The 27,811-nt window shown below is 47.0% G+C and overlaps 1 protein-coding gene across 1 annotated transcript in view; it reads left to right on the top strand.

The window, feature by feature from the left end:
• The window catches only part of AK9 (adenylate kinase 9), a 239,386-nt gene that overhangs the window by 7,278 nt on the left and 204,297 nt on the right, over positions 1-27,811 (top strand). The window contains 3 exon segments of the mRNA XM_073336992.2: positions 13,168-13,231; positions 24,296-24,348; positions 24,481-24,577. Coding sequence (XP_073193093.1) covers positions 13,168-13,231; positions 24,296-24,348; positions 24,481-24,577 — 214 coding nt within the window.

The raw sequence follows: 27,811 nt of genomic DNA, 5'->3' as shown, positions 1-27,811 counted from the left end.
TGTTGTCAAGAATTACAAAGTGAGGTGTAAAAAGAAAAAGGAGTACTTGTGGCACCTTAGAGACTAACAAATTTATTTGAGCATAAGCTTTCGTGAGCTACAGCTCACTTCATCGGATGCATGCAGTGGAAAATACAGTGGGGAGATTTTATATACATAGAGAACATGAAACAATGGGTGTTACCATACACACTGTAACAAGAGTGATCAGGTAAGGTGAGCTATAACCAGCAGGAGAGTGGGATATGAGGGGGAACCTTTTGTAGTGATAATCAAGGTGGGTCATTTCCAGCAGTTGACAAGAACGTGTGAGGAACAGTTGTGGGGGGGGGGGGGGAATAGTTTTACTTTGTGTAATGACCCATCCACTCCTAGTGTTTATTCAAGCCTAAGTTAATTGTATCCAGTTTGCAAATTAATTCCAATTCAGCAGTCTCTCGTTGGAGTCTGTTTTTGAAGTCTTTTTGTTGAAAAGAATGGCCACTTTTAGGTCTGTAATCGAGTGACCAAAGAGATTGAAGTGTTCTCCAACTGGTTTTTGAGTGTTACAATTCTTGATGTCTGATTTGTGTCCATTTATTCTTTTACGTAGAGACTGTCCAGTTTGGCCAATGTACAGGGCAGAGGGGCATTGCTGGCACATGATGGCATATATCACATTGGCAGATGTGCAGGTGAACGAGCCTCTGATAGTGTGGCTGATGTGATTAGGCCCTATGATGGTGTCCCTTGAACAGATATGTGGACAGAGTTGGCAACGGGCTTTGTTGCAAGGATAGTTCCTAGGTTAGTGTTTTTGTTGTGTGGTATGTGGCTGCTGGTGAGTATTTGCTTCAGGTTGGGGGGCTGTCTGTAAGCAAGGACTGGCCTGTCTCCCAAGATCTGTGAGAGTGATGGGTCGTCCTTCAGGATAGGTTGTAGATCCTTGATGATGCGTTGGAGAGGTTTTAGTTGGGGGCTGAAGGTGACGGCTAGTGGCGTTCTGTTATTTTCTTTGTTAGGCCTGTCCTGTAGTAGGTAACTTCTGGGAACTCTTCTGGCTCTGTCAATCTGTTTCTTCACTTCAGCAGGTGTGTACTGTAGTTGTAAGAATGCTTGATAGAGATCTTGTAGGTGTTTATCTCTGTCTGTGGGGTTGGAGCAAATGCGGTTGTATCGTAGAGCTTGGCTGTAGACAATGGATCGTGTGGTGTGATCTGGATGAAAGCTGGATGCATGTAGGTAGGCATAGCAGTCAGTAGGTTTCCAGTATAGTGTGGTGTTTATGTGACCATCACTTATTAGCACTGTAGTGCCCAGGAAGTGGATCTCTTGCGTGGACTGGTCCAGGCTGAGGTTGATGGTGGGATGGAAATTGTTGAAATCCTGGTGGAATTCCTCAAGGGCTTCTTTTCCATGGGTCCAGATGATGACGATGTTGTCAATGTAGCACAAGTAGAATAGGGTTATTAGGGGATAAGAGCTGAGGAAATGTTGTTCTAAGTCAGCCATAAAAATGTTCCCAAATGTGAAATAGTTATGGGTGAGGACAAAGTCAAAGTTCAGCCACCAGGTTTGCCGTGACATTATCGGGAATACTGTTCCTGACAGCTTGTAGTCCATCTTTGTGTGGAATGTTGGTGTAGAGGGCTTCTACATCCATAGTGGCTAGGATGGTGTTTTCAGGAAGATCACCGATGGATTGTAGATTACTCAGGAAGTCAGTGGTGTCTCGGAGATAGCTGGGAGTGCTGGTAGTGTAGGGCCTGAGGAGGGAGTCTACATAGCCAGACAATCCTGCTGTCAGGGTGCCAATGCCTGAGATGATGGGGCGTCCAGGATTTCCAGATAGAATACCCCTGGTCTGGGTTCTAGGGGTGTGTCTGTGCGGATTTGTTCTTGTGTTTTTTCAGGGAGTTTCTTGAGCAGATGGTAGTAGTTTCTTTTGGTAACCCTCAGTGGGATCAGAGGGTAATGGCTTGTAGAAAGTGGTGTTGGAGAGCTGCCTAGCAGCCTCTTGTTCATATTCCAACCTATTCATGATGATGACAGCACCTCCTTTGTCAGCCTTTTTGATTATGATGTCAGAGTTGTTTCTGAGGCTGTGGATGGCATTGTGCTCTGTATGGCTGAGGTTATGGGGCAAGTGATGCTGCTTTTCCACAATTTCAGCCCGTGCACGTCGGCGGAAGCACTCTATGTAGAAGTCCAGTCAGTTGTTTCGACCTTCAGGAGGAGTCCACCCAGAATCCTTCTTTTTGTAGTTTTGATAGGAAGGTCTCTGTGGGTTAGTATGTTGTTCAGAGGTATTTTGGAAATATTCCTTGAGTCGGAAACATTGAAAACAGGATTCTAGGTCACCACAGAACTGTATCATGTTCGTGGGGGTGGAGGGGCAGAAGGAAAGGCCCCAAGATAGGACAGATTCCTCTGCTGGGCTAAGAGTATAATTGGATAGATTAACAATATTGCTGGGTGGGTTAAGGGAACCACTGTTGTGGCCCCTTGTGGCATGTAGTAGTTCAGATAGTTTAGTGTCCTTTTTCTTTTGTAGAGAAGCAAAGTGTGTGTTGTAAATGGCTTGTCTAGTTTTTGTAAAGTCAAGCCACGAGGAAGTTTGTGTGGAAGGTTGGTTTTTTGAGAGTATCCAGTTTTGAGAGCTCATTCTTAATCTTTCCCTGTTAGCTGTAGAGGACGTTGATCAGGTGATTGTTGCGGTTCAGTGATGAGACAGAACACAGCTTTATGCAAGCAAACAGGCTGGTCAGCGGAGATGGGCTGTTCTGCCCCCCCTGCCTTCCACCTTCTCCTTTTATTATATTTCTCCCCTTAAGCATTACACACTGCTACACAAAGGAATGTATGATGTTGATTCATATGCTTAGTTACCATCCTCTATCTACTACAATCCTGGTTCTCAGGCCTTGAGCCCAGGCTAAAGAAACCTCCCACAGTTGCTGTCCAAACAATCAAGTTCTCAGGGTTCATATCTAGCCCTTGTCCTTGGATAGAGCAATGTGTGCATTGCTCCTAGGAAACAGTCAGGGTGTGCCCCGCCTGCTTCCAGGTGGAATAGCTAGACATTAACCCTTCATCTCCCCTTTTTTGTTTATTGAAGTTGGCCATCTCATGGTAGCCGCCAATTTGTTTTGTCATGCTATTTAACTCCCAGACAGACAAGGACATAACCTGGGGAGCTTTCCAGGGCAAAATTTCACAAAGTCTTAACAAGGAAGGAATACATTGTACACAGCAACAACAAAAAATAAGCCCAATGATTACAAACACAAAATAACCAAAAACTTAACATCTGCAATATAATCATCTAAAAGGGGTACACTTCTTTTACTACAATTGTAACCAGCAAAAGGCAATATAAGTATCATTCTACTAAGACAGCAAAGGGTGCCATCACTTAAATTTGCAGGAATATAATTAAAGATGCATGAACCACAAGTAAAAACCCATCCTGATGGTAGGATGATATGGCCATAATTATATGAAACATTAACAGCATGGGAACAATTTAAAAGGGATTGAGAAATTTTTTGACAGCCCAATGGCACCTTTTGGGTAACGACCAATCGAGGATCTTTTGGAGGATTGTAAGAAATCTCTCCCACATAATCACAAAAAGCAACCTGCCAGGGCAAGGAGGTGTGGCACAAAGAGTCAAATTCAGTACGGGACAAGGGGAGCACAATGGCAACTAAATCAGTGCCAGTGAGTTGCACTGCACGGTGGCGGGCTTTACGAACAAGATCAGATAGGGCATCTAAATACGGATAAATATTTCGAGGAGGGGTGGATGAAAGGTACAGCCACTCTATAATAGAGACGGCTGTATCTGTACGGGGTACAAACAGAGCCGCAGTTGGCGTATGAGGGGTGGCAAGAAGAACCAATTGTAAGGGACGGACCTCCGGGAGTCTGTCCACAAACTGCTGACTCAAGGCTGCATTGATCTGTCGAATGCAGGCAGTATGCTTTTCAGTGATGGCAATAACCGCACCCGGTGCCCGAGCTCCACGCAGGAGCTCAAACAACGGCTGCAGCATTGAAGTGGGGAGACTAAAATAGGGCCGAATCCAATTTAAATGACCCAAAATCTGTTGTAATTTAACAAGGGTTAGGGGTTGAGGTAAAATTAATTCCGGACGAACCGGAGCAGCATAGGTTTGTAAAACCTTATATCCAAGGTAGTGGTAGGGATAAGAGCGTTGGATTTTTTCTGGTGCCACTAACAGGCCATTTTGGCCGAGAATCTGAGATAAAGATTCAAGCTGTTGTGCCGTGACCCGGGGACCGCTTAGCAAAATGTCATCCATGTAATGGTAGACCTTCAGCGAAGGGTACCGGGCACGAAAAGGGGCAAGGGCCCGATCCACAAAAAGCTGACACAAGGTTGGACTATTTTGCATTCCCTGGGGCAAGACCTTCCACTGATACCTTTGAGAGGGTTGCTGATTATTATATTGTGGCACCGTAAATGCAAATTTTTCGCGATCTTGAGGGCAAAGGGGGATGGTGAAAAAACAATCTTTTAAATCTAACACACAAAGTTGATCGGTTTGAGGAATTAAATTTGGATTTGGCAAGCCAAATTGCAAGGGGCCCATAGGTTGGATGCGTTTATTTATTTCCCTTAAATCATGTAACAGCCGCCAAGCACCTGATTTTTTCTTAATAACGAACACCGGGGTGTTCCAGGGACTGGTGGAGCTCTCCAATCGCTGTGCTTGCAAATGCTGCTGCACAAGTGAATGAAGTGCTTTTAACTTTTCTAGAGGGAGGGGCCACTGGTCAATCCATACGGGCTCTAAGGATTGCCATACCAAGGGTAAGGCGGAGGGCACGGTGGGTGAGGGAGGGTTTTGGGCCATCAGATGTTAATATCGAGGGTGGTGTCTAACTTTGTAAGTAAATCACGGCCCCAAATATTGAGGTGGACAGGGAGCACAAAAGGGCGGATTGTAGCAAGGGCACGGCCTCCTGGTTTAGAGACCGTGACCCAAGACAAACTTTGGTGCCCGGGTTTGCTACCCCCAATCCCCCACAACTCTTTAGAAGGAACCGTAGGCCAACTAACCGGCCACTCCAGATCACGAATCACTGTAACGTCAGCTCCAGTGTCCACCAGCCCTGTAAAAGGAACATCATTTAAGAGAAGTGTTAACTGAGGTTTCGAGGGGCGGACTGACATTGTCAGAGCAACAAGTGGAGAAGACACGCTGTGAGACGGCGAGTGAGACAACGTCGATCCAAAGCCTCCTCCACCCCGAGTTCGATCCTCGGCAGCTCCTCTGTTGGTGCTGGAGAGGGCCTTTCCGAGGCGACACGCTGTGTCGCATCGCCAGGAGGGGGGATGGCTGCAGGGGCGGACGGGGGCGGCGAGAGCACCAGCCTCGCGAGGGAGGGTCTGTCCGAGGCGACACGCTGTACCACGTCGCGGCAGAGGTGCCAGGCATGTAAAGCCTGCACGGGTGCCCGAGGCTCTTTGTGCAATGTCTGGCCCAATCGCTCCCAGTCCGCTAGCTTAAGGCTTCCAGCTTCAGGATACCACGGGCACTTGGCACGCACCTCCTGTAGCAGGAGAGTGAGTTCTCGAGCCGGGCAGTCATGCTGAGCCTTACGCAGCAAATACTGCAGCTCATTACGGTGTTGCACTTGCAAAGCAGAGAGGGAGCTTCCCATACTTACCACAATGAAAAATACTCACCGGGATCCACGAAGTGGATGAGTGACGCGTCTGAAACCCTTGCCGGGCGAGGTGAGTGCTGAGGGCCCCACGTTTGGGCGCCAGTTGTTGCGGTTCAGTGATGAGACAGAACACAGCTTTATGCAAGCAAACAGGCTGGTCAGCGGAGATGGGCTGTTCTGCCTTCCACCTTCTCCTTTTATTATATTTCTCCCCCTAAGCATTACACACTGCTACACAAAGGAATGTATGACGTTGATTCATATGCTTAGTTACCATCCTCTATCTACTACAATCCTGGTTCTCAGGCCTTGAGCCCAGGCTAAAGAAACCTCCCACAGTTGCTGTCCAAACAATCAAGTTCTCAGGGTTCATATCTAGCCCTGTCCTTGGATAGAGCAATGTGTGCATTGCTCCTAGGAAACAGTCAGGGTGTGCCCCGCCTGCTTCCAGGTGGAATAGCTAGACATTAACCCTTCAGGTGATTCCGCAGTTTCTTTGAGAGTGTGTGGCACAAGCTGTCAGCATAGTCTGTGTGGTAGATAGATTGTAATGGATTTTTTACCTTCAGTCCTTTTGGTATGATGTCCATCTATTTGCATTTGGAAAGGAAGATGATGTCTGTCTGTATCTGTACGAGTTTTTTCATGAAGTTGATAGATTTCCACTCCATACGGCTAAATTCAGTGCCTTGCATAATGACAGGTTTCAGAGTAGCAGCCATGTTAGTCTGTAGTGAGGTGTGACGAGTATGCATTAGAGGTTGGTAATTCCCCAGAGGGTGTTATTAGCACTGATGTTGTAAACACAAGATCAAAACATGATGAAGGACATATCATTAATACTTCCTGTGCCTTTGGTAATAGTCACTTTGGACACATCCACTCTAGGATGGGGAGGGGGTCTCATTTAAACAGTTTGCTGTTAATGGGTCATTGGTCATCAATAGAAAAGAAATTACATGTCAGTGTATTAGATCTGAGGGTCATCAGATGGGCCCGAAAATCATTCTTACCTCAGATCAAGCACAGAGCGGTTCAGGTGGTACCAGACAATATTACAGCCTTATATTACCAGAACAAACAAGGGGGACGTTCCCTTCAAGCATGCACAGATACAACAAGTCTTTGAGAATGAAAGCAGGACATTCACCCAGTGGTAATTCATATGTCAGGGGAAAACAACACCTTTGCAGATTACTTAAGCAGAATCATCAGTGGTCCCTGAAGGAGGTAGGGGTAGCAGAACTCCTCTGTTTGGGGGTGTCAAGTGCTCTTAGTGCAGTCTCTCTAGGGGTCCCAGCTTTTTCCTAACTGGTCCCCTTCAATTCATCTGCAGTTAAATCAGTCCATAAACTCTTAACTTAAATTGAGTCTATCAGCCCTGAAACTTCAGGACTTACAGTCAGCTTCTTGGTTTCACAGAGGCATCCTAGCATGGGGCTATTGCCCCACTATCCCAGACGTTTTTGCTTCTTTCCCTCTCTGTTCCCCATCCTTTATAGCTGGCTTTGTTTTCTTTATTTGTCCCAGCTGTGGGTGCATGTCTTCACAATTGGCAGTTCTGGCAGCTGTGCAGGGATGTGATCAGTCTGACTGCCTCCTCTCCCTTCTGCTTATGTACCGTATGGGGTTTGTATACCTCATTCCTATTTACATAAAGAGCAACACCCAAACCTTCATTTGCCTCACCTCACTGTTTGGGTGATAGAATTCTGGGATTGCTAGTAACAGTCTTATTCATTGGATGTACAGAAAGATCTTATTAATTCAAGAAAAGAGTCTACACATAAATGTTATGATTATAAATGGAAAAGATTTTTATTGTGGGTTAGCATAAATGAGGGGGATCCATATATTATGCCTATTCGTTGTATTTTAGAATATTTATTATATTTCAAAATGTCAGGTCTCTGTCATCTATTAAGTTGCACCTGTCCACAATTTCAGCATACCATGTTCCTGTAGATAGTAAATTGGTATTTATTCATGATGTATTTAAGAGATTCTTAAAGCATCTTAATAATCTATATCTGCTGGTGAGTGAACCTGGACCTTCTTGGCATTTAAACATAGTGCAATTAATGCAATGTTCATTTGAACCTATGGAAGATTGTACATTCTTTTATTTTTCTGTTAAGACAGCATTGATAATAGCCATCACCTCAACTACGCTTATAATCAAGTCAGAAGCCTGAATGGCAGAATGGTCAACTAGGAGGTGTTCATTACCCCCACAGTCAAAACACTTTCCAAACCTTTCACACCACGTGGACTTTAGCTAGTGGTATGAGGAATCTGCTTTCACCCACCCTCTCAATCTCTGCCATTTGGCCAGGTAGCATACTGGCCTTTGTGACCACACACTGCTTAACCAGAGAGATCTGGGCCCCTGTATCCCCCTGCCCCAAGTATTCCCTGCCATCAATTTGGACAGCCTTAACATGCTCCATAGCTGGTTCTGCAGAGACTAATCTCACAAAACTGATATGATAGATTTCAATTGATTGGGTGTTTTCTGTGTTGAGGACAGCAGAACTAACATGAGCTATTGGTTGCCTGCTTCCTCCTAGCACAGGGCATTTATTCCTCAGATCAGTGGAATTACACTGATAGCACCTTTTGGGCTCTTCTGCTTTTACAGGAGATTTGGGATGAGGGTTAGAGGAATGTTTTTGGGTAAGTGAATGTTTAGGCTCCCAGCCCCTTTCTCTCTTCCCAGGGGTAAAATGGGATCCTCCCTTTCCACCAGTTTTAAACCCCTCTTTCTGTGGCCTGCACTCAATAGACGCCTCATTCTGTTCGAAGGCATCAGCTAAAAAAGCCATCTCATCCACAGATTTTACATCTTTGTCCCACAGACACTGCTTTACATCAGCCTTACATATGCTTAGGAAATACTCTTGAGCAACAAGATCCAACATTCCCTCAAAACTCGCCACCTCTTTACCCCTCACCCATTTTCCCAACAAATCTTTCATTTTGTTTATATATTCCCCATTACTCATACCAATATCCCTCTTAAGATTCCTAAATTTAACTCTATATGTTCCAGGGGTAATCTTAAAACTTCACAAAACAGTATCTTTAAATTTACAATAGTCTAAAGCATCTTCAATAGACAGTTCATTGAATACATTTCGAGCTTTACCAGTGAATTTTGCAATCAGGGTAGGAACTCTTATCAGGGATTTCATGTATTACACACAGCCTTTTGAAGGTAGTCAGATATTCAGCAATATCATCCTCCTTACTGTATGCAGGACATAAGTGGTCCCACTTGTGGATTTTTGGGACTTGTTGGGGTCGGGGGCTTCTGGTTCTGCTTCTCTAGCAGGTCCAGCTGATGTTCTCTCTCTCTTTCTCCTCTCTATCTTTCTTTTATTTCCAGTTCTTTCAGTTGCAATCATCTCTGGTGCTCCCTCTCCTTTTCTGCAGCTTCCAGTCTGGCCAGCTCTAGTTTTGAAGCTGCCTCAATTGTAGTCATTTTTCTGCTTTCTTGTGCTTATTTCCCTCACCCAAAATAAACAGAAAATAACAAAACGGTGACCTCCTCCTGACTGTTCTTAGCCACTGCACTTAAGACTCACTTAAAATTACAAATATCAGTGCTTAAAGCATGAACTTCACTTGGAGTAACAAGCTATACATACACCCTGCTTGTTGTGCCACTCTGATGTTTCCCTCTGGTGTTATCCGGACCGGTGATATGCTAGGTCACTCCAGTCTTTTACTCTGGGAGCCAGCCTTACCCTGTTCTACTTTGAGAACCCCCACTCCTGGGCTGTTCATGCACAGCCTCTGGCACATAAGCTGCTCCTTGGATTTTGCAACCGAATGACACTAGCCAATATCTCCGGTCCCAGACACAACCGTAGGAACCTCCATCTTGCTGGACACTGCAAGCTTATATGAGTTTGTCAGTTTAACAAAGAAATTGGTATGTACCAGGCTTGTTATCCCCAGGGAAGTCTCTGAGATGCTTCAAACCAAATGCACTGCTTCAGGTAGATTAAACAAATAAATGTATTAACTATAAAGATAGATTTTCAGTGATTATAAGTCAAAGCACAACAAGTCGGATTTGGTCAAATGAAATAAAAGCAAAAGGCATTCTAAGCTGATCGTAACACTTTCAATGCCCTTACAAACTTAGAAGCTTCTCACCACAGGCTAGCTTGTTGCTCTTCAGCCAGGCTCTCCCCTTTGATCAGCGCTTCAGTCACTTGGTGGTGATGTCTGTAGATGGAGGTGGAAGAGAGAGGAAGAGCATGGAAAAGTCTCTTCCTTTTATCATGTTCTTTCTTCCCTCTTGACTTTGCCCCCTGCTGCCCCCTTTAGGGTCAGGTGAGCATTACCTCATTGTAGTCCCTAACTGACCAAGGGAAGGGGAGTGACTCATTCGAGGGTCCAACAGATCCTTTTGTTGCTGCGTAGGCCAGTGTCCTTTGTTCCTGTGAGGCTGAGCTAAGTTTGTCCCATATATGCCCTGATAAGGTGTGAACTGCCTCTCTGCTCTTGGGGAATTTTTACCTGGTTTTGTTTCAAGCCATGAGGACACATTTTCAGCCTCGTAACTATATACATGAAATTACAACCTATAACATTACTATAACAACAATGCTCAGTGCATCATGAGCCTTCCGAAGACACCCGACATGACAAACTTTGCATTGGATACCACACAATCATTTTATAAGGATGAACACGGGGGTGCAGGGTGTTCCCATGAGGTACAGAACATCACAATGCCTAAGGTGATTTTCATCTTGATCAGTCTATAAATTTACCAGTGTTTTACCTTAAATCTCACCGCCAGGATGGTGAGGCTAAATTACATACATTGATTGGATGCTAAAAGGGCCGTAGCTTACTACTTATGAAGCATTTCAGACAATCACCCAATCTCTTGTAAGGAGAAAAACAAAGGCAAAATGCAAATATTTTGTCAGTGTGTAAACACTTTCCAAATGGGGACCATGTATTAAAGAAGCATACAAGCTAGGGTATCCCTGTTCCTGAATAGGTTAGGCCACATCCTTCCAGAGTACAGGTAGCCTCTGTGGGGTTTACAAGATACAGTTCTCTAATAGAGCAACTTACAATTCATACACAGAGTTCAATTAATACTTTCACTATACACCACTCATTAGACTTAGGGCTCAAAGATTTCTATAACACCCTAATGTGTTGTGCATTAATTGGCCTGTGTAAACATTGCTGGTGCACTTTAACTTAGTGCTTCTTAAAACAGTATTATGTTAAAGCACACTAAGGCAGCCTTTAGTGCATACCAGCAGAGCCTATATTGACCATTTAAACATGCAACACATTAGTGTGCTTTAGAAATCACACCCACGTAGAACACATTCCCCCACCATGTATACAAGCCTTTAGAGTCTAGATCAGATGCAAAGTTTGGGAAAGCAGTACTTCAATCCTTGTTCAGTTAGGATTCTGTATCCCACCATCCTGGATGAGATGTACCGCTTCTTAATCTATCCCACAAATGGAATATGTAGAGTCCATCTTGAAGAACTCCAGTTACAGGTAAGTAACCTTCATTTTTGTATGGACTGTAGACAGAACATGCAAAGTTAATCAAATTAATGTTGCTGTGGGGGTCTAACTGTTTGACTGACTTTTTGCATTAAATTCTCAGCTGCAAATTTACACTAAATTAGGTTCTTACTTTTTATTTCCTTTGTGGTTCTTTTTCCTCTAAAAAAATAAACAGGGGACATACTTAAAGGAATTTAGGAAACAAATGCTTACAAATTTAACAGCACTGCTCCAAATCTGTGCCAAGATAAAGACTATGATGCAAATTATTTTAACATAGAAACATAAGAAAATGTACATATTGCATTTGTTCATGATGCAAGTTTCAGTCACTTATAATGTTCTGAATTATTTTTTCAAATGTATCAGGATTATGAATCTTCATTGAGGACTAACTACATGTCATGTTTGATACTTTAACATTCAGACATTTTTGGGTTAGTGTAATTTTACTCTGAAAAGTGACCATAAATGGCATTATAGGACTTCCTGTTTATTTCTTGGATCCTTCCTTCTTTTGCATAACCATCAATAATAAAGGTTCAGCAGGCCAAATTATGCCTTTAGGTACATCTGTGTGATATGAAACGTAGTAAACAATTTTGTTGATGATGCACAAGACCTAGTAGAATCAGTTCACTCTTAGCTGTGTTGGCTCTTCAGAGCTAACATAAGTGAAAACACCGCAAAAATGATTTTTCACTGAAGTTATCAGATAAGACTGAATATGTACAGGCACCAGATCTGTGGAGTAAGAAAGTATAAGTTGTACATAGCCATTCTTCAGAGTAGGGCACATTTTAAGTGCAAAAAAAGTTGCAGAAATATTATCCCCCACCTTCTTTTTACCCTTCTTGCCTTACTCAGAAATAGCAGAAAGGTTTTGCTCAAACTTGCTGTCAAGGTTCCTTCCCCACTCTGAACTCACAGATGTGGGGACCTGCATGAAAACCTCCTAAGCTTACTTTTACCAGCTTAGGTTAAAACTTCCCTAAGGTACAAACTATTTTACCCTTTGCCCTTGGACTTCCACTGACACCACCAAACTTTATCTGGGTTCCTGAGAAAACGTAGTTTGGAAACGTCTTTCCCCCCAAAATCCTCCCAACCCTTGCACTTTTAATAGAAGTAAAAAAGAATTACCTCTGTAAAATCAGGATGGTAAATACCTTACAGGGTAATTAGATTCAAAACAGAGAGAATCCCTCTAGGCAAAACCTTAAGTTGCAAAAAAGACACACAGACAGAAATATTCATTCTATTAAGCACAGCTATTTTCTCAGCCATTTAAAGAAATCATAATCTAACACATACCTAGCTAGATTACTTACTAAATTCTAAGACTCCACTCCTGTTCTATCCCTGGCAAAAGCATCACATAGACAGACACAGACCCTTTGCTTTTTTCCCTCCTCCCGGCTTTTGAAAGTATCTTGTCATTTTGGTCAGGTGCCAGCGAGGTTACCTTTAGCTTCTTAACCCTTTACAGGTGAGAGGATTTTTCCTCTGGCCAGGAGGGATTTTAAAGGGGTTTACCCTTCCCTTTATATTTATGACACTTGCTTCAAAAAATTAACTGTAACCTGAAATGAAGGATGTGAAGTTTTAGTCCCACAAAAACTTTATAGAAACTCATGAGCAACTCATATAAAAGGTTTAAAATAGCCTTACTCATAAATACAAATATATTTAATATGAAGGAAATCAGTTAAAGGGAACAATTATAATATATCAGTAATAGTGGGAAATACATTACATGCTGCCCAGTGACTTTAAGCAGGTTTGTGTTATAGCACATAGCACAGAGGCCCTGATCCTGACTTATTACAAAGAAATAATAACAGGACATGTATTTCATTGCATTTTGTTATGTGAGTAATGGCAAAGTCATTCTAATTTTAATAAAATATGTCTTTTTTTCATTTTAAGGGTACTGGGAAGAAAACATTAGCTAAAAAAATAGCTCAGTTATGGAAATGCACACTGATCGAAGGTAAATATCAACTGTAATCACAACACTATAATACTTCTTATTTTAGCTTTCTTTATGTTCCCTGAAATTCTAAATAGTACATTAATGACCACAGTGAAGATCATTGGTATGGGCAAGCTGTGATAATTTTTCAGGAAACATATCATTGCTGAACGTGGCAGATGCATCTGCCTTTTAGCTTCATGGGTGCTAAACAAGTCAGTTTTCTCCTCTTTTTCAGGAGGGAATATAACACCTAATGACCAAAGTAGGGCCCAGTCCTGTAAGATGATCTACAAGAGCAGATCCATATGTTTATGTGGAACCTGGTTGAAGTCTGTGGTGGGTCCACATAGGCACAAGGGTCCAACTGTATGGCTCAGCTTACAGGATCAGGTAGTGTCTTTCTTTGTTCTGTGTTTGTACAGTACCTAGCACAATGGGTTGCTAGTCTGTGAGTTGGGCTCCTCAGCACTTCTGCATTATAAATAATAATAAAAGCAAATTTGTGCTATTATCCTAACAGTACCAAGCCCCCACCAAAAAACATCCTAAGGGTCACTTGAGGCAGTGGGGTTGTCCAATCTTGCACCCTTCAGCAGGTCCACAGGAATAGGAAATACCCCTTTGATCTCCTGCTCTCTCCAGCTCTACCTTCCTCACTTCCTCTCCCTGAAGATCTCTAAAGGTTTGCAGGAGCAGAGCCTATCATTGGAAATATTCTCTTTTGTTCCACTGTCAACTGATTGCTGAGGAGGCATGTCATTTTGAGACATCTCAGCAAGAAAAAGGGCTAGAGACTCATATACAAAAAGAATAAGCTTAGGTCTCCAGCAGCTTTTTGTTGTTTTATACTAAGTTTGCTGGAGCAGATATTCTGTAGCAAAGGAAGGAGGTTTATGATTGGTTTTGCTATAAAGTGGCCAAAAAAGATAGAATAGTTTTTAAACTCTGGTGAACACTTGTACTTTAGGATGTAATTCAAGAATCCTTTGTTCAATTCACTTAAATTTTGCAGAAAAAATGTTGCCTCTGCCCCATATATATCCTACAAATTGAGAGACTGATGTAACTCTTTAAATTAAATTAAAAATGGGGGAAGGCTAAATCGGCTTATAACAATCTTAACTGTAGAAAAGTTATTTTAAACAACTCTTTCATAGAATATCAGGATTGGAAGGGACCTCAGGAGATAATCTAGTCCAACCCCCTGCTCAAAGCGGGACCAATCCCCAATTTGAACCAGATCGCTGAATGGCCCCCTCAAGGATTGAGCACACAACTCTGGGTTTAGGAGGCCAATGCTCAAACCACTGAGCTATCGATTCCCCTTCTTTGTTTATGTTAATAATAATATCCATGATTAGGCGGATTTTTTTTCATGGACTATGCATGTTCAGTAAATCTTCTTTTTGAATAAACAGATTTCAATTTTTGTGTTAGCTATTTCCCTTGTAAATCTCAATTTGTTTCTAGTGCATTAATTAGAATATATGGAAGCCCTCTGGTGGCCAAAAAAACCTTGAGATTTTGTGGCGACTAGAGGCTTTATAACATATCAAATAAAATGTCTTTGTCACATTTTGAAGGCTTTAAGTTCAAATCATGCTAAAATTTCTGTTTTAATAAAATCTCTTAACTTTATTTCCCTCAATGCAAATATAGATTAAGTCATCCCACTTTTTTTAATACAAAGACATCTGATCTAAATAATTTCACATGTGAGGGGGAAAAAACAGAATAAGAATTTTTTCAGCTACAGAAGGATCAGCCCTCTTCTCTGCATGTGGAACTTCCCTTGACTTCAGCAGGTCTTCTATATGTGGAGGGTTTGCAGGATTATCCCCTGAGGCTCCACCCCATCACTGCAGTTCATAAAGCCATATGTAGGAGCTTTGAGGGGATATCAAACTAGCACTGTCTTGTTTAATTTGACCATTTAAAAGGTAACCTTTTTCTCAGCTGCCTACTTTAAAACTGACATCTTTGTGTGGTTGAACTGTTTTCTTTTTGGAACTTGACTTCTTAATATGTGAAATGTTTTTGGGCTCAAAGATTCAATGCCAGATTTCACAGTATTGTGACAAAGTTCCTGCTCTACCTTGGTGGGTCTTGCACTTATTGGCGGATTTGCTTGCCTTGGAGCTTCACAGCTACTCCGGGTTCCAGCCCAGGGCCCTGTGGAATGCAGCTGTCTAGAGTGCCTCCTGGAACAGCTATGCGACAGCTACAACTCCCTGGGCTACTTCCCCATGGCCTCCTCCCAACACCTTCTGTTTCCTCACCATAGGACCTTCCACCTGGTGTCTGATAATGCTTCTACCCCTCAATCCTCCAACAGTCCATGTTCTCGCTCGTCGCACCTCTTACTCCTCACACGCACACCACAAACTGAAGTGAGCTCCTTTTTAAAACCCAGGTGCCCTGATTAGCCTGCCTTAATTGATTCTAGCAGCTTCCTGGTTGGCTGCAGGTGTTCTAATCAGCCTGTCTTAATTGTCCCCAGAAGGTTCCAGATTGTTCTGGAACCTTCCCTGTTACCTTACCCAGGGAAAAGGGACCTACTTAACCTGGGGCTAATGTATCTGCCTTCTTTCACTCTCCTGTAGCCATCTGGCCTGACCCTGTCACATTATGCGCAAATAAATTTGTTAGTCTATAAGGTGAAAAAAAAAACCTTCCCTATTACCTTACCCAGGGAAAAGGGACCTACTTAACCTGCTCTCCTGCTGCTGCCCTCTGGCCTAGGCTTTTCTTGCTTTTTGCCCCTGCTATTGGTTCCCCCCCCCCAGCCCCCGACCAGGCCAGATGCTCTCCCTCCTTTCTTCTTGTTCTTTTTTTCTTTCTCTGCTGTTGCTAGAGTGCTGACCGGCTGCCGGCCGGCCGTTAGCCCCCCCACCCCCACCCCACTTGCCGTTGGATGCTGCTGCTGTTCCAGCTGAACCACCCTCTGAGAGAGGGGGGGCCTTCTGACCTGCTCCCCAGAAGGGGGGAGTGGAAGCCCCAGCCCCCAGACTCAGACACTTGCTCTTTGTCTGCGGACCCATCTCTGGCTGAGAGAATTTCTTATCATTCGCTATGGCATCCCTGGAATGTTTGCAGCTGCGACCCGGAACAAGCAGAGAAAAAACGGCCTACCAGAAGAACGCCACCCAGGGAACAAAGCCGTCTACCAGAGGAAAAACTCGCCATGGAGAGGGCCTAAGACTGAGTAACTTTCGAACTGTGCTCTCGTGTGGGGGGAGGCCTTGACTGTGTCTTAACTGTGTTTGTAGGGACACAGGGGGTGTGGCACGGAGCTGCCCCCCATCCATCTGTGTCCTCCCAACCCCCACGCTACCATCTTCACAACTGCCTCCTCCACCATCTTTGCTGGCTGTCAAACATCTGTCTCTGGACTTAGCTGCTCGCCCTGATTCCACCACGTGGGCCAGAAGCACCAGCCAACCAAACAGGACTCTCTGGACAAGCGTACGGTGGTTCATGTGCCCCTTCCCCCCTCCCCCCCCCGAATTGTCCACCCCACAGCTTGTCCCTTTCTACCTGACCCCAACTCCTGTCAATCACCTGCCACTGCCCCCACTGGGGCATCGGCAATGGATGCACCGGGGTGACCTCCACCGCTGCCATGCCCATTGCCTCCCCAGACTCCAGGGAAGCTGCCCCAGCCGGCGGGAAAGGCCAGGGCAAGAAGAAGGGGAAGGGCCCCGCTAAAACCACCAGGCCCTCCGTGGCAGGGGCCACCCCCACTGCTGCAGCCCCGCCACCGACCATGGCTTCCTGCCCCGCTACCCCCTCCACCAGCTCTGCGGATGTCCCTCCCTCAGCCCCCAGGATGTATGCCCGGGTGGCGGCAACCCCCCTGCCTGCTGCCTCGTCGTCTCTCCCGCTCACCACCTCCGCCACCATCAATAGCGGCCGGGGCCCCTTTCCCACCATGACAAGGAAGCATGGAGTCCGATGCCTCCTGGTGCCTGCCTCACCCCACGTGGAGACCTACATGTGGGCGTTGGCGAGGGTGGTGGGGCCCTTGGCCATTGTGGCGGCCTCCAAAATGTATGGGAAGGTTGTCTTCTTCTTAGCATTGGAGGCTGCCGCCCAGGAAGTGGTGGAGAGGGGCCTGGCAGTGGGAGGGGTGTTTGTCCCCCTAGAGCTGCTAGAGGACCTGGGCGTCCGCCTGGTCCTGACCTCTGTCCCTCCTTTTCTCCCCAGTGCTGCCCTGTTACCCGCCCTTTCCACCCTGGGGAAACCTGTTTGTCATCAGCCCTCTCCTGTTGGGCTGCAAGGACCCCACCCTCCGTCACATCTTTTCCTTCCGCTGGCAACTGCAGCTTCTACTGCCGTCGGCGGCGCGTGACAGAGAGGCGCTCGAGGGGTCCTTCCTAGTCCCCCACCAGGGGGCCCGTTCCCGGGTGTATTTCTCCACGGGGGAAGCCCGGTGCTACCTCTGCTGGGTGTCAGGGCATGTCCAGAGGGACTGCCCCTTAGCCCAGCAAGGAGGGGCATCTGGGATCTCCGAGACCCGGCAGGACATCGGCCCCATCATTGCCGACGCCCCTGGCCGCTCGATACCCGAACTCGCCCCCCGTCCTCTTTGGACCACCACTTCTCCTGCTCAGGCCCAAGGGGCACCTCTCCTACAACACCCAGACGCGCGGGAGAGCCCCGCCCCCGCTGCTGATAATCTGGCAGGGCCTATGGAGGAGGGTGTGGCAGAGATACCACCAGGCATGGGAGAGAGCCTGCCCCAGGGAGAATCCTCCCTCCCTTATGCCACCTTACCGCCCCCCCAAACCCCTGAGCCATTGCCTTTACCCGCTGATACGAACCCTGCTAACCAGCCCCCAGATGATGCCATGGAGGGCTGGGCCCTAGTCCAGGGGAAGTGAGGCAAGCAGAAGGCTGGAGCTCCGCCTCATCTACCCGAGGCGGAGGCCCCCCCGGAAGACCAGGAAGGGGGGCACCGATGCCGAACCTTCCGCTTTGCCCACGAGTGCGTCCCATCCACTGGTGTCAGCCGGGAAAGACGTGGTAGCATCGGAAGGTAGTGTCTCCCCTCCACGGGAGACCCTCCTCTCCAAGACCCTCAAGGAAGCCCTTTCTGTCCTGATACTGCCCGAAGTCCCTGTGAGCCCTGAGGCAACCATCATGGCAGGTGCCAGCGGGGAGAACCCCAGGGCGATGGAAAGTGTCCTCTCCTCCACGTTCGAGGAGATCGAGGCCCTAGATCTGACCCCGGTCGCCCAGGGGAGGACGACCTTTTGCCAGCAAACCTCGATGTGGACGACCTCACTCCACTCCTCTTTTCCCCATGCTCTCTCCCCCTAACTGCTGCTTCTACTCCCACCTCCGAGGAGCCCCTGGACTCCTCCATCGATCCGGCCGCTGATGGCACCCCGCTGATGACCACCGAGCCTGCTCAGGTGACAGCCGGCGCGACGCGACTGGGACACGAGCCGCCAGGGGCACCCCCCGTTGGTGCGGAGCAATTGATTTCCTTCCCAGGCAGGGGCGCAACAGAAGATAATCCACCTCCTGGTGCTGTAGCCGCTAAATTCACCATGGAGCCCGCGCCCGGTATCACTGAGAGCTCCCTCCCCACCCCCTGAACCCTCGAGCCTGATCGGGAGGCGCCACCATCCAGCTGCTCACCTCCTGAAACCTAGAATCTTGCCTCTGCCCCTGCCCCTACCCCTATCCAGTCTACCTCCTGCGATGTTATCGCCGCCCCCGGGGCTGTCTCCTTCCCTTTTCCAATCGATGACTCCCAGGGAGCGGCCTTTGCATTCTCCTGCCCCGACCCATTAGGGGCTGCTACTTTCCCTCCATCGCCCCCTATTGCCCCAGGGCTTGAGGGGGCCTAGAAGCTCCAGCCCATCAGGCACCCAATCGGAGGTCCACACCCTGCTTGCCCGTTTTAGTGGGCCACAGGACTGCACCAAGGGCCCCACCAGGGAATGACCGGGAAACCGTAACCCCACCCCCACATGATCTGCGAGGAGAGCTGCGGAAGTTTTTAAGAGGATGTCCGTGGCTCCCGCAACAAGGTACAGCTTGCTCTCCAGCAATGGGGGGATTTTTTTCAAATCCTCCGGGCCACAAGGGCCCTTATGGGGGAAGATAAAGGGACGGGGAAGCAGGATGCCGCGGCCTACTGGCGGGTCCGCATCTTCCGTGACCAATTACTCACCTACGGGATGGGTCAAGGACTGTTGCGCGGCCCACTGGGGGATGCGAGCGTCCCTGCCAGTGAGAATCCCCCCTGGCCCTCCCCATGACACCTCTCACCCTCGCAACATTGAACACCTGGGGTTGTAGGATGGCTCTCCGCAGGTCCCAGGTGCTCTCCTTCCTTCGGGAGGGAGGATACTCTGTGATTTTCCTGCAGGAGACCCATACGGATCCAACCGCCGAAGATAGTGGGCAGCTGGAGTCGGGGGACAGGGTCTACTTTAGCCATTCCACGATTCGGCAGGCTGGAGTGGCGACCCTGTTCTCCCCCAACCTAGCCCAAGGTGCTAGGGGTCGCCGAGGCCGTGCAGGTCGCCTGCTGCAACTCCAGGTCTGTATAGAGGGGTTCATCGTTAACCTCATTAATGTCTATGCCCCGACGTCGGGCCCGGAGCGGCTGCAATTCTATCAGCAGGTGTCCGCCTTCCTCGGCACCTTAGATTCTCACGAGTGCCTAGTCCTGGGAGGGGATTTTAATACCACCCTCAAGGAGCGAGACCACTTGGGGACCGAGCAGTGCCCGGCCGCCGCGGACACCCCCCGGGAGATAGTTGAACATCACTCCCTAGTGGACATCTGGCATGACCACCACCTGGATGACACTTCCACATTCACCTTTGTCCAGGTGGAAGCCCATTGGTCAAGCCACTCCCGGTTGGACCACATTTGTTTATCACCCTTCCATCTCTCATGAGCCCACTCCTCCAGCATTCGGCTGGCCCCATTTTCTGACCATCATCTAGCCACCGTGACAGCCTCCCTCTGTGAAGAGAGGCCGGGGCCGGCCTATTGGCATTTTAACAACAACCTGTTGGAGGATGAGGGCTTCGTGACGTCCTTCCGAGAATTCTGGCTGGCCTGGCGAGGGCAGCGGCATGTCTTTCCCTTGGTGCGGCGATGGTGGGACCTGGGGAAGGTGCGCGCCAGGCTTTTCTGCCACAACTACACTCGGGGCACCAGCCGACGGAGAAATGCGGCGATAGAGCAGTTGGAATGGGAGGTCTTAGATCTGGAGAGGCATCTGGCCACCAGCCCCGAAGACCCACTCCTCTGTGGAGCGTGCCGGGAGAAGCGGGAGGAGCTCCAGGCCCTCGAGGACTATCGGGCCTGGGGCGCCTTTGTTCGATCCCGCATCTGCCTCCTTCGGGAGATGGATCGCGGCTCCCGCTTCTTCTATGCCCTGGAGAAAACAAGGGGGGCCAAGAAACACGTCACCTGCCTCCTGGCAGAAGACGGCACCCCCCTCACGGAAGTGGCGGAGATGTGCGGGAGGTCCTGAGCCTTCTACACAAGTCTTTTCTCCCCGAATCCAACCGACCCTGGCGCTTGCAGAGTGCTTTGGGAGGAGCTCCCCACGGTCAGCGTTAGCGACTGAGGCTGGCTAGAGTTACCGCTCACTCTGGCTGAGTTCTTGGAAGCCCTCTGTTGTATGCCCACCAATAAGTCTCCAGGCATGGACAGGCTGACTGTGGAGTTCTACCGCGTGTTTTGGGACGTCCTCTGCCCAGACCTAGTCACCGTCTGGGCCAAGTCTCTGCAGAGCGGGGTCCTCCCTCTCTCGTGCAGGCGAGCTGTGCTCGCCTTCTTGCCGAAGAAGGGGGACCTCCGCGATTTACGAAATTGGCGTCCCGTCTCGCTCCTCAGCACAGACTACAAAATCGTAGCGAAAGCAATATCGATGCGGCTAGGGTCTGTGCTGGCGGACGTGATGCACCCAGACCAGACCTACACCGTCCCAGACCGCAGTATCTTTGATAACCTATTTCTGGTTCGGGACCTTCTAGAACTCGGGCGTAGAGACGGTCTGTCATTCGCTCTCCTGTCCCTAGATCAGGAGAAGGCGTTTGATAAGGTGGACCACGGGTACCTGCTGAGCACTCTGCAGGTGTTTGGCTTTGGACCCCAGTTTGTGGGTTTTCTCTGTATGCTTCCGCAGAGTGTCTGGACCCTGACCAAGCGTAACTGGACCCTGACCAAATCAGTCAACTTCAGGCGAGGAGTACGGCAGGGGTGCCCCCTCTCGGGCCAGCTGTACACCCTGGCGATTGAGCCCTTCCTCTGTCTCCTCCGCAGGAGGTTGACAAGGTTGGTGCTGCGGGAGCTGGAGCTGCGGCTGGTCCTGTTGGCGTACGCTGATGATGTGCTCTTTGTGATCTAGGACCCTGGCGACTTGGCGCGGGTGGAGGCTTGCCAGGCCATCTATTCGGCAGCCTCCTCTGCCCGGGTCAACTGGGTCAAGAGCTCTGGCTTGGTGGTAGGAGACTGGCGGCAGGCGAGTTCCCTCCCACCCGCGCTTCAGACCATTCGGCGGAGTGCGGGTCCGCTGCTCTATCTCGGCGTTTGCCTTTCTGCCACCCATCCCTCTCTGCCGGAGAACTGGGAAAACTTAGAGGGCGGGGTGATAGAGCGGCTCCGGAAATGGACGAGACTACTCCGATGTCTCTCCCTCCGAGGGAGAACTCTGGTGCTTAATCAACTAGTCCTGTCTATGCTTTGGTACCGGTTCAACACCCTGGTCCCGGCCCCGGGTTTCCTGACCAACCTCCGGACATCGGTTCTGGGGTTCTTTTGGTCAGGAACGCACTGGGCCCCTGTAGGGGTTCTTCATCTACCCCTGAAGGAAGGAGGACAGGGCCTGAAGTGTCTACACACTCAGGTCCATGTCTTCCGCCTCCAGGCCCTACAGAGGCTCCTCTATGGTGTGGGCAGTTCGGCATGTAGCACACTGACGCACGCCATCCTGCACCGCATCCGAGGGCTCCGATATGACCAGCAGCTCTTTTATCTCCGTCCAGGAGGTTTTCTGCGAGACCTCTCTGGGCTGCCGGTCTTCTACCAGGACCTCCTCCGGACTTGGAAACTGTTTTTAACAACCAGGTCTGTGGCGGCCACCAAGGGAGCAGATCTCCTCGCGGAGCCCCTGCTACACAACCCCCAGCTCCGTGTGCAGGTGGCGGAGTCCCGCTCGGTGCGCCAGAGCTAGATCCTGGCAAAAGTCACAGGAGTCGGAGACCTGTATCTGGCTGATGAATCTTGCCCATATGCTCAGGGTTTAGCTGATCGCCATATTTGGGGTCAGGAAGGAATTTTCCTCCAGGGCAGATTGGAAGGCCCTGGAGGTTTTTCGCCTTCCTCTGTAGCATGGGGCATGGGTCACTTGCTGGAGGATTCTCTGCTCCTTGAGGTCTTCAAACTACAATTTGAGGACTTCAATAGCACAGATATAGGTGTGAGGTCTTTTTTAGGAGTGGTGGGTGAAGTTCTGTGGCCTGCATTGTGCAGGAGGTCAGACTAGATGATCATAATGGTCCCTTCTGACCTAAATATCTATGAATCTATGAAACCTCCTGGACTACGACCGGGGAGACTGGCTGGATCCCCTGATGCTCGCCCGGCGCATGGGGCTCTCCAGACCTCGTACCCCCACAGCGTGAACTTCAGGAGGTGAAGGCCGCTTTGCTGCCCGCTGCTCGAGCTTACCTTGACCGGGTCCTGCTCGTGGGCACGCCCCGCCCACCCTCTACCCCAGGCCCACCGGACCTTTTAATTGGACCCCTGCCCCGCAGATCCAATTGACCCCCACTACCCCTTCACTGCAAGCTGGCTGCATGAACTGCAGCCGGTACGCTTCCAAACCACGCCAAGGAAACATCTATACATGCTCGCGCTCCACACCCTTCACGCCCTCACCCTAGTGTCCCGCCCCGACACAAAGTGGCGAGACCTTCTGCCACCTTTGGAGGGTGAGCAGCCCCGGTGGGCCAGCCTATATTCCATCTTGGTTCCGAGGCCCGTTGGGGACATCAGTTGGCGGCTCCTTCACGGAGCTGTGAGCACGGGCACGTACTTGGCGTGGTTCACCCCCATCCCGGATACTTTTTCCTCTTGTGGTGTGAGGGGAAACCCTGGCGCACGTATATTTAGAGTGTGCCAGGCTGCAGCCCCTGTTCCAGCTCCTCACAAATCTTTTATTACGTTTTTGGTTGCATTTTTCCCCTCACCTTTTTATTTATGCACTCCCCATCCGTGGCCTCACAAAGTCGCAGGATCTCCTAGTTAACCTTCTCCTGGCCCTGGCTAAAACGGTCATCTATAAAACCAGAGAGAGGAAGTTGGCCGATGGAGTTTCCTGTGACTGTGGGGCCGTTTTCCGATACTCGGTCCGTTCACGTATCCGGGTGGAGTTCCTCTGGGCGGCATCCACCGACTCCCTTGATGCTTTTGAGGAGCGGCGGGCGCTGTCTGAGGTTCTCTGCTCAGTGTCCCCATCCGGGTCCCTTTGTCTGACCCTTTGATTGGGGGAGAGAGTAAGGGACCCCAGCCCCAGCCATTGCTGCTGCGGACACATCACCCTAGAGGGGTCTTTTCACACGTGGGTGCACGTGCCCCCCCGCCGGATTGTCCACCCCACAGCCTTCCCTTCTTGTTTGGTGCTTTCAGAGGAGGGAATTGTTGGTGACACTCAGGTATGGCACCAGGTAACTTGGAAGGGTGGAAGACCACGAGAGTCGAGGAAGGCCCCTGCTCTGCGCCCAGGCAAGCTTGAACACTTCCCTTCCCTGAAGCTGATGAGAAAACAATTGTGATTGGTTGCTGTGTTACACATTGCATATGCTGCTGTTTTTACTTTGTAAGTGTGTTATGCAAATAAAAACATCTTTTGCTTCAAAAAAAAAATCACTCTCCTGTAGCCATCTGGCCCGACCCTGTCACAGTAGCTACATTATGATAATATGAAATCACTAATGAAGACAGCCATGCTAGGCTAACAATGTACATGAAAACATACTAATTCACACATGGGATGTTTTATTAATTGCTTTAATTTTGTTCTGTATCTTGTACATTTTTTAGCTTTGGAAGTAATAGAAGAAAATATTACTGCAGGAACAGAATATGGACTTAAGGTAAAATCTACTGTTTTATTACATTTCATTGACATTCATAAGGCCCAATCTTGTTCCCCTTGAAGTCAGTGGCAGCTGAATGGGGCCACCATGCAAATATTATAAGATGTTATGCTTTGCATTTTCCTTTAGATGCAGGAATTGCTTTTTGGAGGTCAAAGTATTCCTGAAGAACTGATTACAAGGATGATTCTGAAAAAGATTGAGTCACCAGAAGTTGTTCACTTTGGTATGTGTTGTCATTTTTCAGAACTCTTAAAGTATGCCCCACCCTAGCCCTCTAAAACTTAATTTTGTCTTCTTGTATATCCATAGCATACGATTTTTAAAAATTCTGCTATATTGCAATCTGTCGGATTCAGTCAGACATTTTTGCCACCAGCACTGTAGAATCTTTTCATTGCTTCATGCAGAATATGGATATCTGTAAATTATGGTGACCTGAGATGGCATTTAGGGAACACTGTATTGATAGTAGAGGACAAAAGACTGCTATGTACTCATACACACACCAACAGAGTGATATTTTTCAGCCAAATTATATACTTCTGATTTTCTGTAATAAAAATGAGATACTATCAGAGACTGAAGTGTCAAAACAAATAGTTCTGGAACAAAATAATTTTAAAAAGGAATGAGTCCCAAGACCCAGATAGTATACATCAAAGTTCTGAAGGAACATAAGTATGAAGTTGCTGAGCTGCTAGCAAAAATATACAATCTCTCATTTTTAAACAGCTGCAACACTGGAGAACTGGAGGGTAGGAAATGTATCTTTTTTTTTTTTAAAGGCCGTATGGATGTTCTAAGGAATTATAGACTAGTAAACCTTATATATGTAGCTAGTAAACTGGTAGACACTATATTGAAAACAGAATAATAAAACACCTGGAAGCTCATGACACAAGAGTCTAATCAGAGCACGGTTTCTTTAAAGGAAAATCATATCTCACTAATGTTAGAATTCTTTGAACATGTCAATAAGGTAGTGGATAAAGAACCAGTTGTCATAATTTTGACTTTCAAAAGGTCTTTAACAAGGTCAAAAGAGGATACTAAAGAAACTAAATACTCATGGGGTGGGACACAAAGTACTGTCATCGATCAAAAACTGGGTAAAACATAGGAAACTGTAGGAATAAACAGTCAATTTTGTCATGGCAAAAGGTTAACAGGAAGATGTCTTAAGGATCTGTGTTAAGATTGGTATTGTCTAATATACTGATGATCAGTGAGAACTTTTTACACATTTTGCTATTTAAAGTAGTCAAGTCCAGAGAAGTCTGTGAACTTCATAGGGATTTAACTAAGCAAGGTGAATGGACAACACAATGGCAGATGAAGTTAAATATTAATAAATGCAAAATAATCCACATTAGAAGGAACATTTTGAACTCATTGTACGGTTTATTAGGGTTCTGAATTAACTATACCAAGTCAGGAAAGGGACCTGGGGATCATTGTGGACATCTCAATAAAACCTCTGCTTAATATGCAGCAGTGGTCAAAAAGCAAACATGATGTTAGGCTGCATCAGTAGTAGGATGGAGAATAATGTGTAAAAAGTTATAGTGCCATTATCTAAATGGGTGATATGCCCTTATCTGGAATACTGTGTGCAGTACTGGGCTCCCCTTCTCTAAAATGATAATGCAGAATTAGAGTAGGGAGTCATTCAGAGAATGGTGACAAGAATTATTAGGAATATGAAAAAACTCATACAGAGAGATGTTGAAGAGATTGGGGTTCTTTACCTTAGAAAAGAATGAGTAAGAGTGGACATGATAAAATAATTAATGGCACAGAGAAGGTAGATAGAAATTTCTGTTCTCATAACACAACAACAAGGGGACATTTAATGAAAGTAAAAGGTTGCAGATTCATAACTGGTAGCTAATAGGAAATAGTTTTCCACTCAACCCCTAATTAGACTCTGGAACTCATTGTCACAAGATGTTGTTAAAGACAAAAATTTGGCAAAATCCAAAAAAACTGGACATTCTTATATGGGGTAGAAAAATATTTAGAGTTATAATCGTTAATTATTTTTTAAAAGAGTATTGGAAGGGATATAAAAGCTGATGCTTCAGGATTTAAGACAATTTCTAACTACTGGGAATTAGGATTAGACTTCCATGGGGACGAGATTATCCTACATCTGCCTACTGAGAGTTTTCTTGCACTTTGAAGCATCTGGTGCTGCCTGCTGTTGCACACAGGATACTGGTCTAGATGGATCAGAAGTCAGATCCAGTATAGCTGTTCCTTTGTTCATTCTGGTCATCTGGAAGCCCTCAGCCATCAGCCTTCAAGGACAGAGTACCAAAACTGGTCCTTTACCACAGCAGGCAGAGTCTCTTTACAGAAGGAAATGTCAGGGTAACTTTAACTTCCCCCATCTCCATTCCAACCCAAATACTAGATCCGTAGTGCAACAGACAAGCTATGTGAGCTGAGTCAGAAACCACTTAGGATGGTCATCGTGACAAGCATGAAATCCTGAGATACTCTAGAGAAGTAATCATCTGCATGGACATTGAAGTCACAAACATTGTCAAGCATGGTGCCTCCAGTGCTACCACAACATAGAATATGATCAGTTTAGCAAAGGTTTCTGGTGTTTTGAATGATCAGTACAAAAACTAGCCCATCCCAGCCCAGGATTCAGACACCAGATGGGCACACTCAGATCTGTCACCAGGATGGTAGACTTTCTGCACTTGAAACTGGATGCAAAGAGCACAGATATGAATCTCACTTCTCCCCCTGTTGCCTTATGTTGCTCCTTATACATGGCTGGAGTCCATGGCTGTAGAAAGATCTAGGTTATGCAAAGGTGTATATATACTGTTGTAATTCTGACCACTGACCTTACATTGAAAAACAGAGTCTAGTTCCTACTCATTGTAAAGGAATTTGTTCTGCATCCCATGGATCTCCCACTTCCCTAATACAAGGATAACCCTCTATGTCCCAAGAAATAGTGATCCAATTTCTCTCAGAAAGCTCTCACCTCCAGAGCATGAGAGGTGATTCCTTCCCAAAATACAGTTACAGAATTCCTACTCCATATTGAACTCACCTCCATAGATCAGTGTGACTCAAGTCTATTTCCAAACCAAACATTTTCTATTCGAGCCCTCTTATTCCATCATTTTCGATCACCGTAATATTCCACCTGCCACTCAGCAAAGAACAGAATGACATTAGATGCTACTGAGCATGCATTATAAATAGCCTATATAACTTCATGCCCTACTAGTAATTGCTACATGATTCAGACTTTTCAGACTGGATTTCAAAGTAATATTTAGCACATATAAAATTGTTAGTGTCTATTTTGGGCTATTTTTCTCTATATTCATTAACTGAATTAACAGTCTTTGAGAAGTATATAGTAATCTTGAAAGTATTGCAGCTTTGTTATGTCACTTTGGGTAATCACAGGTAAACCTTAGCTAGC

Source organism: Lepidochelys kempii, chromosome 3 (assembly GCF_965140285.1).
Source record: "Lepidochelys kempii isolate rLepKem1 chromosome 3, rLepKem1.hap1, whole genome shotgun sequence".
Classification (NCBI taxonomy): Eukaryota; Metazoa; Chordata; order Testudines; family Cheloniidae; genus Lepidochelys; species Lepidochelys kempii.
Note: the sequence above shows the minus strand (reverse complement) of the source record. Positions and strands in the feature narration are given on the sequence as shown.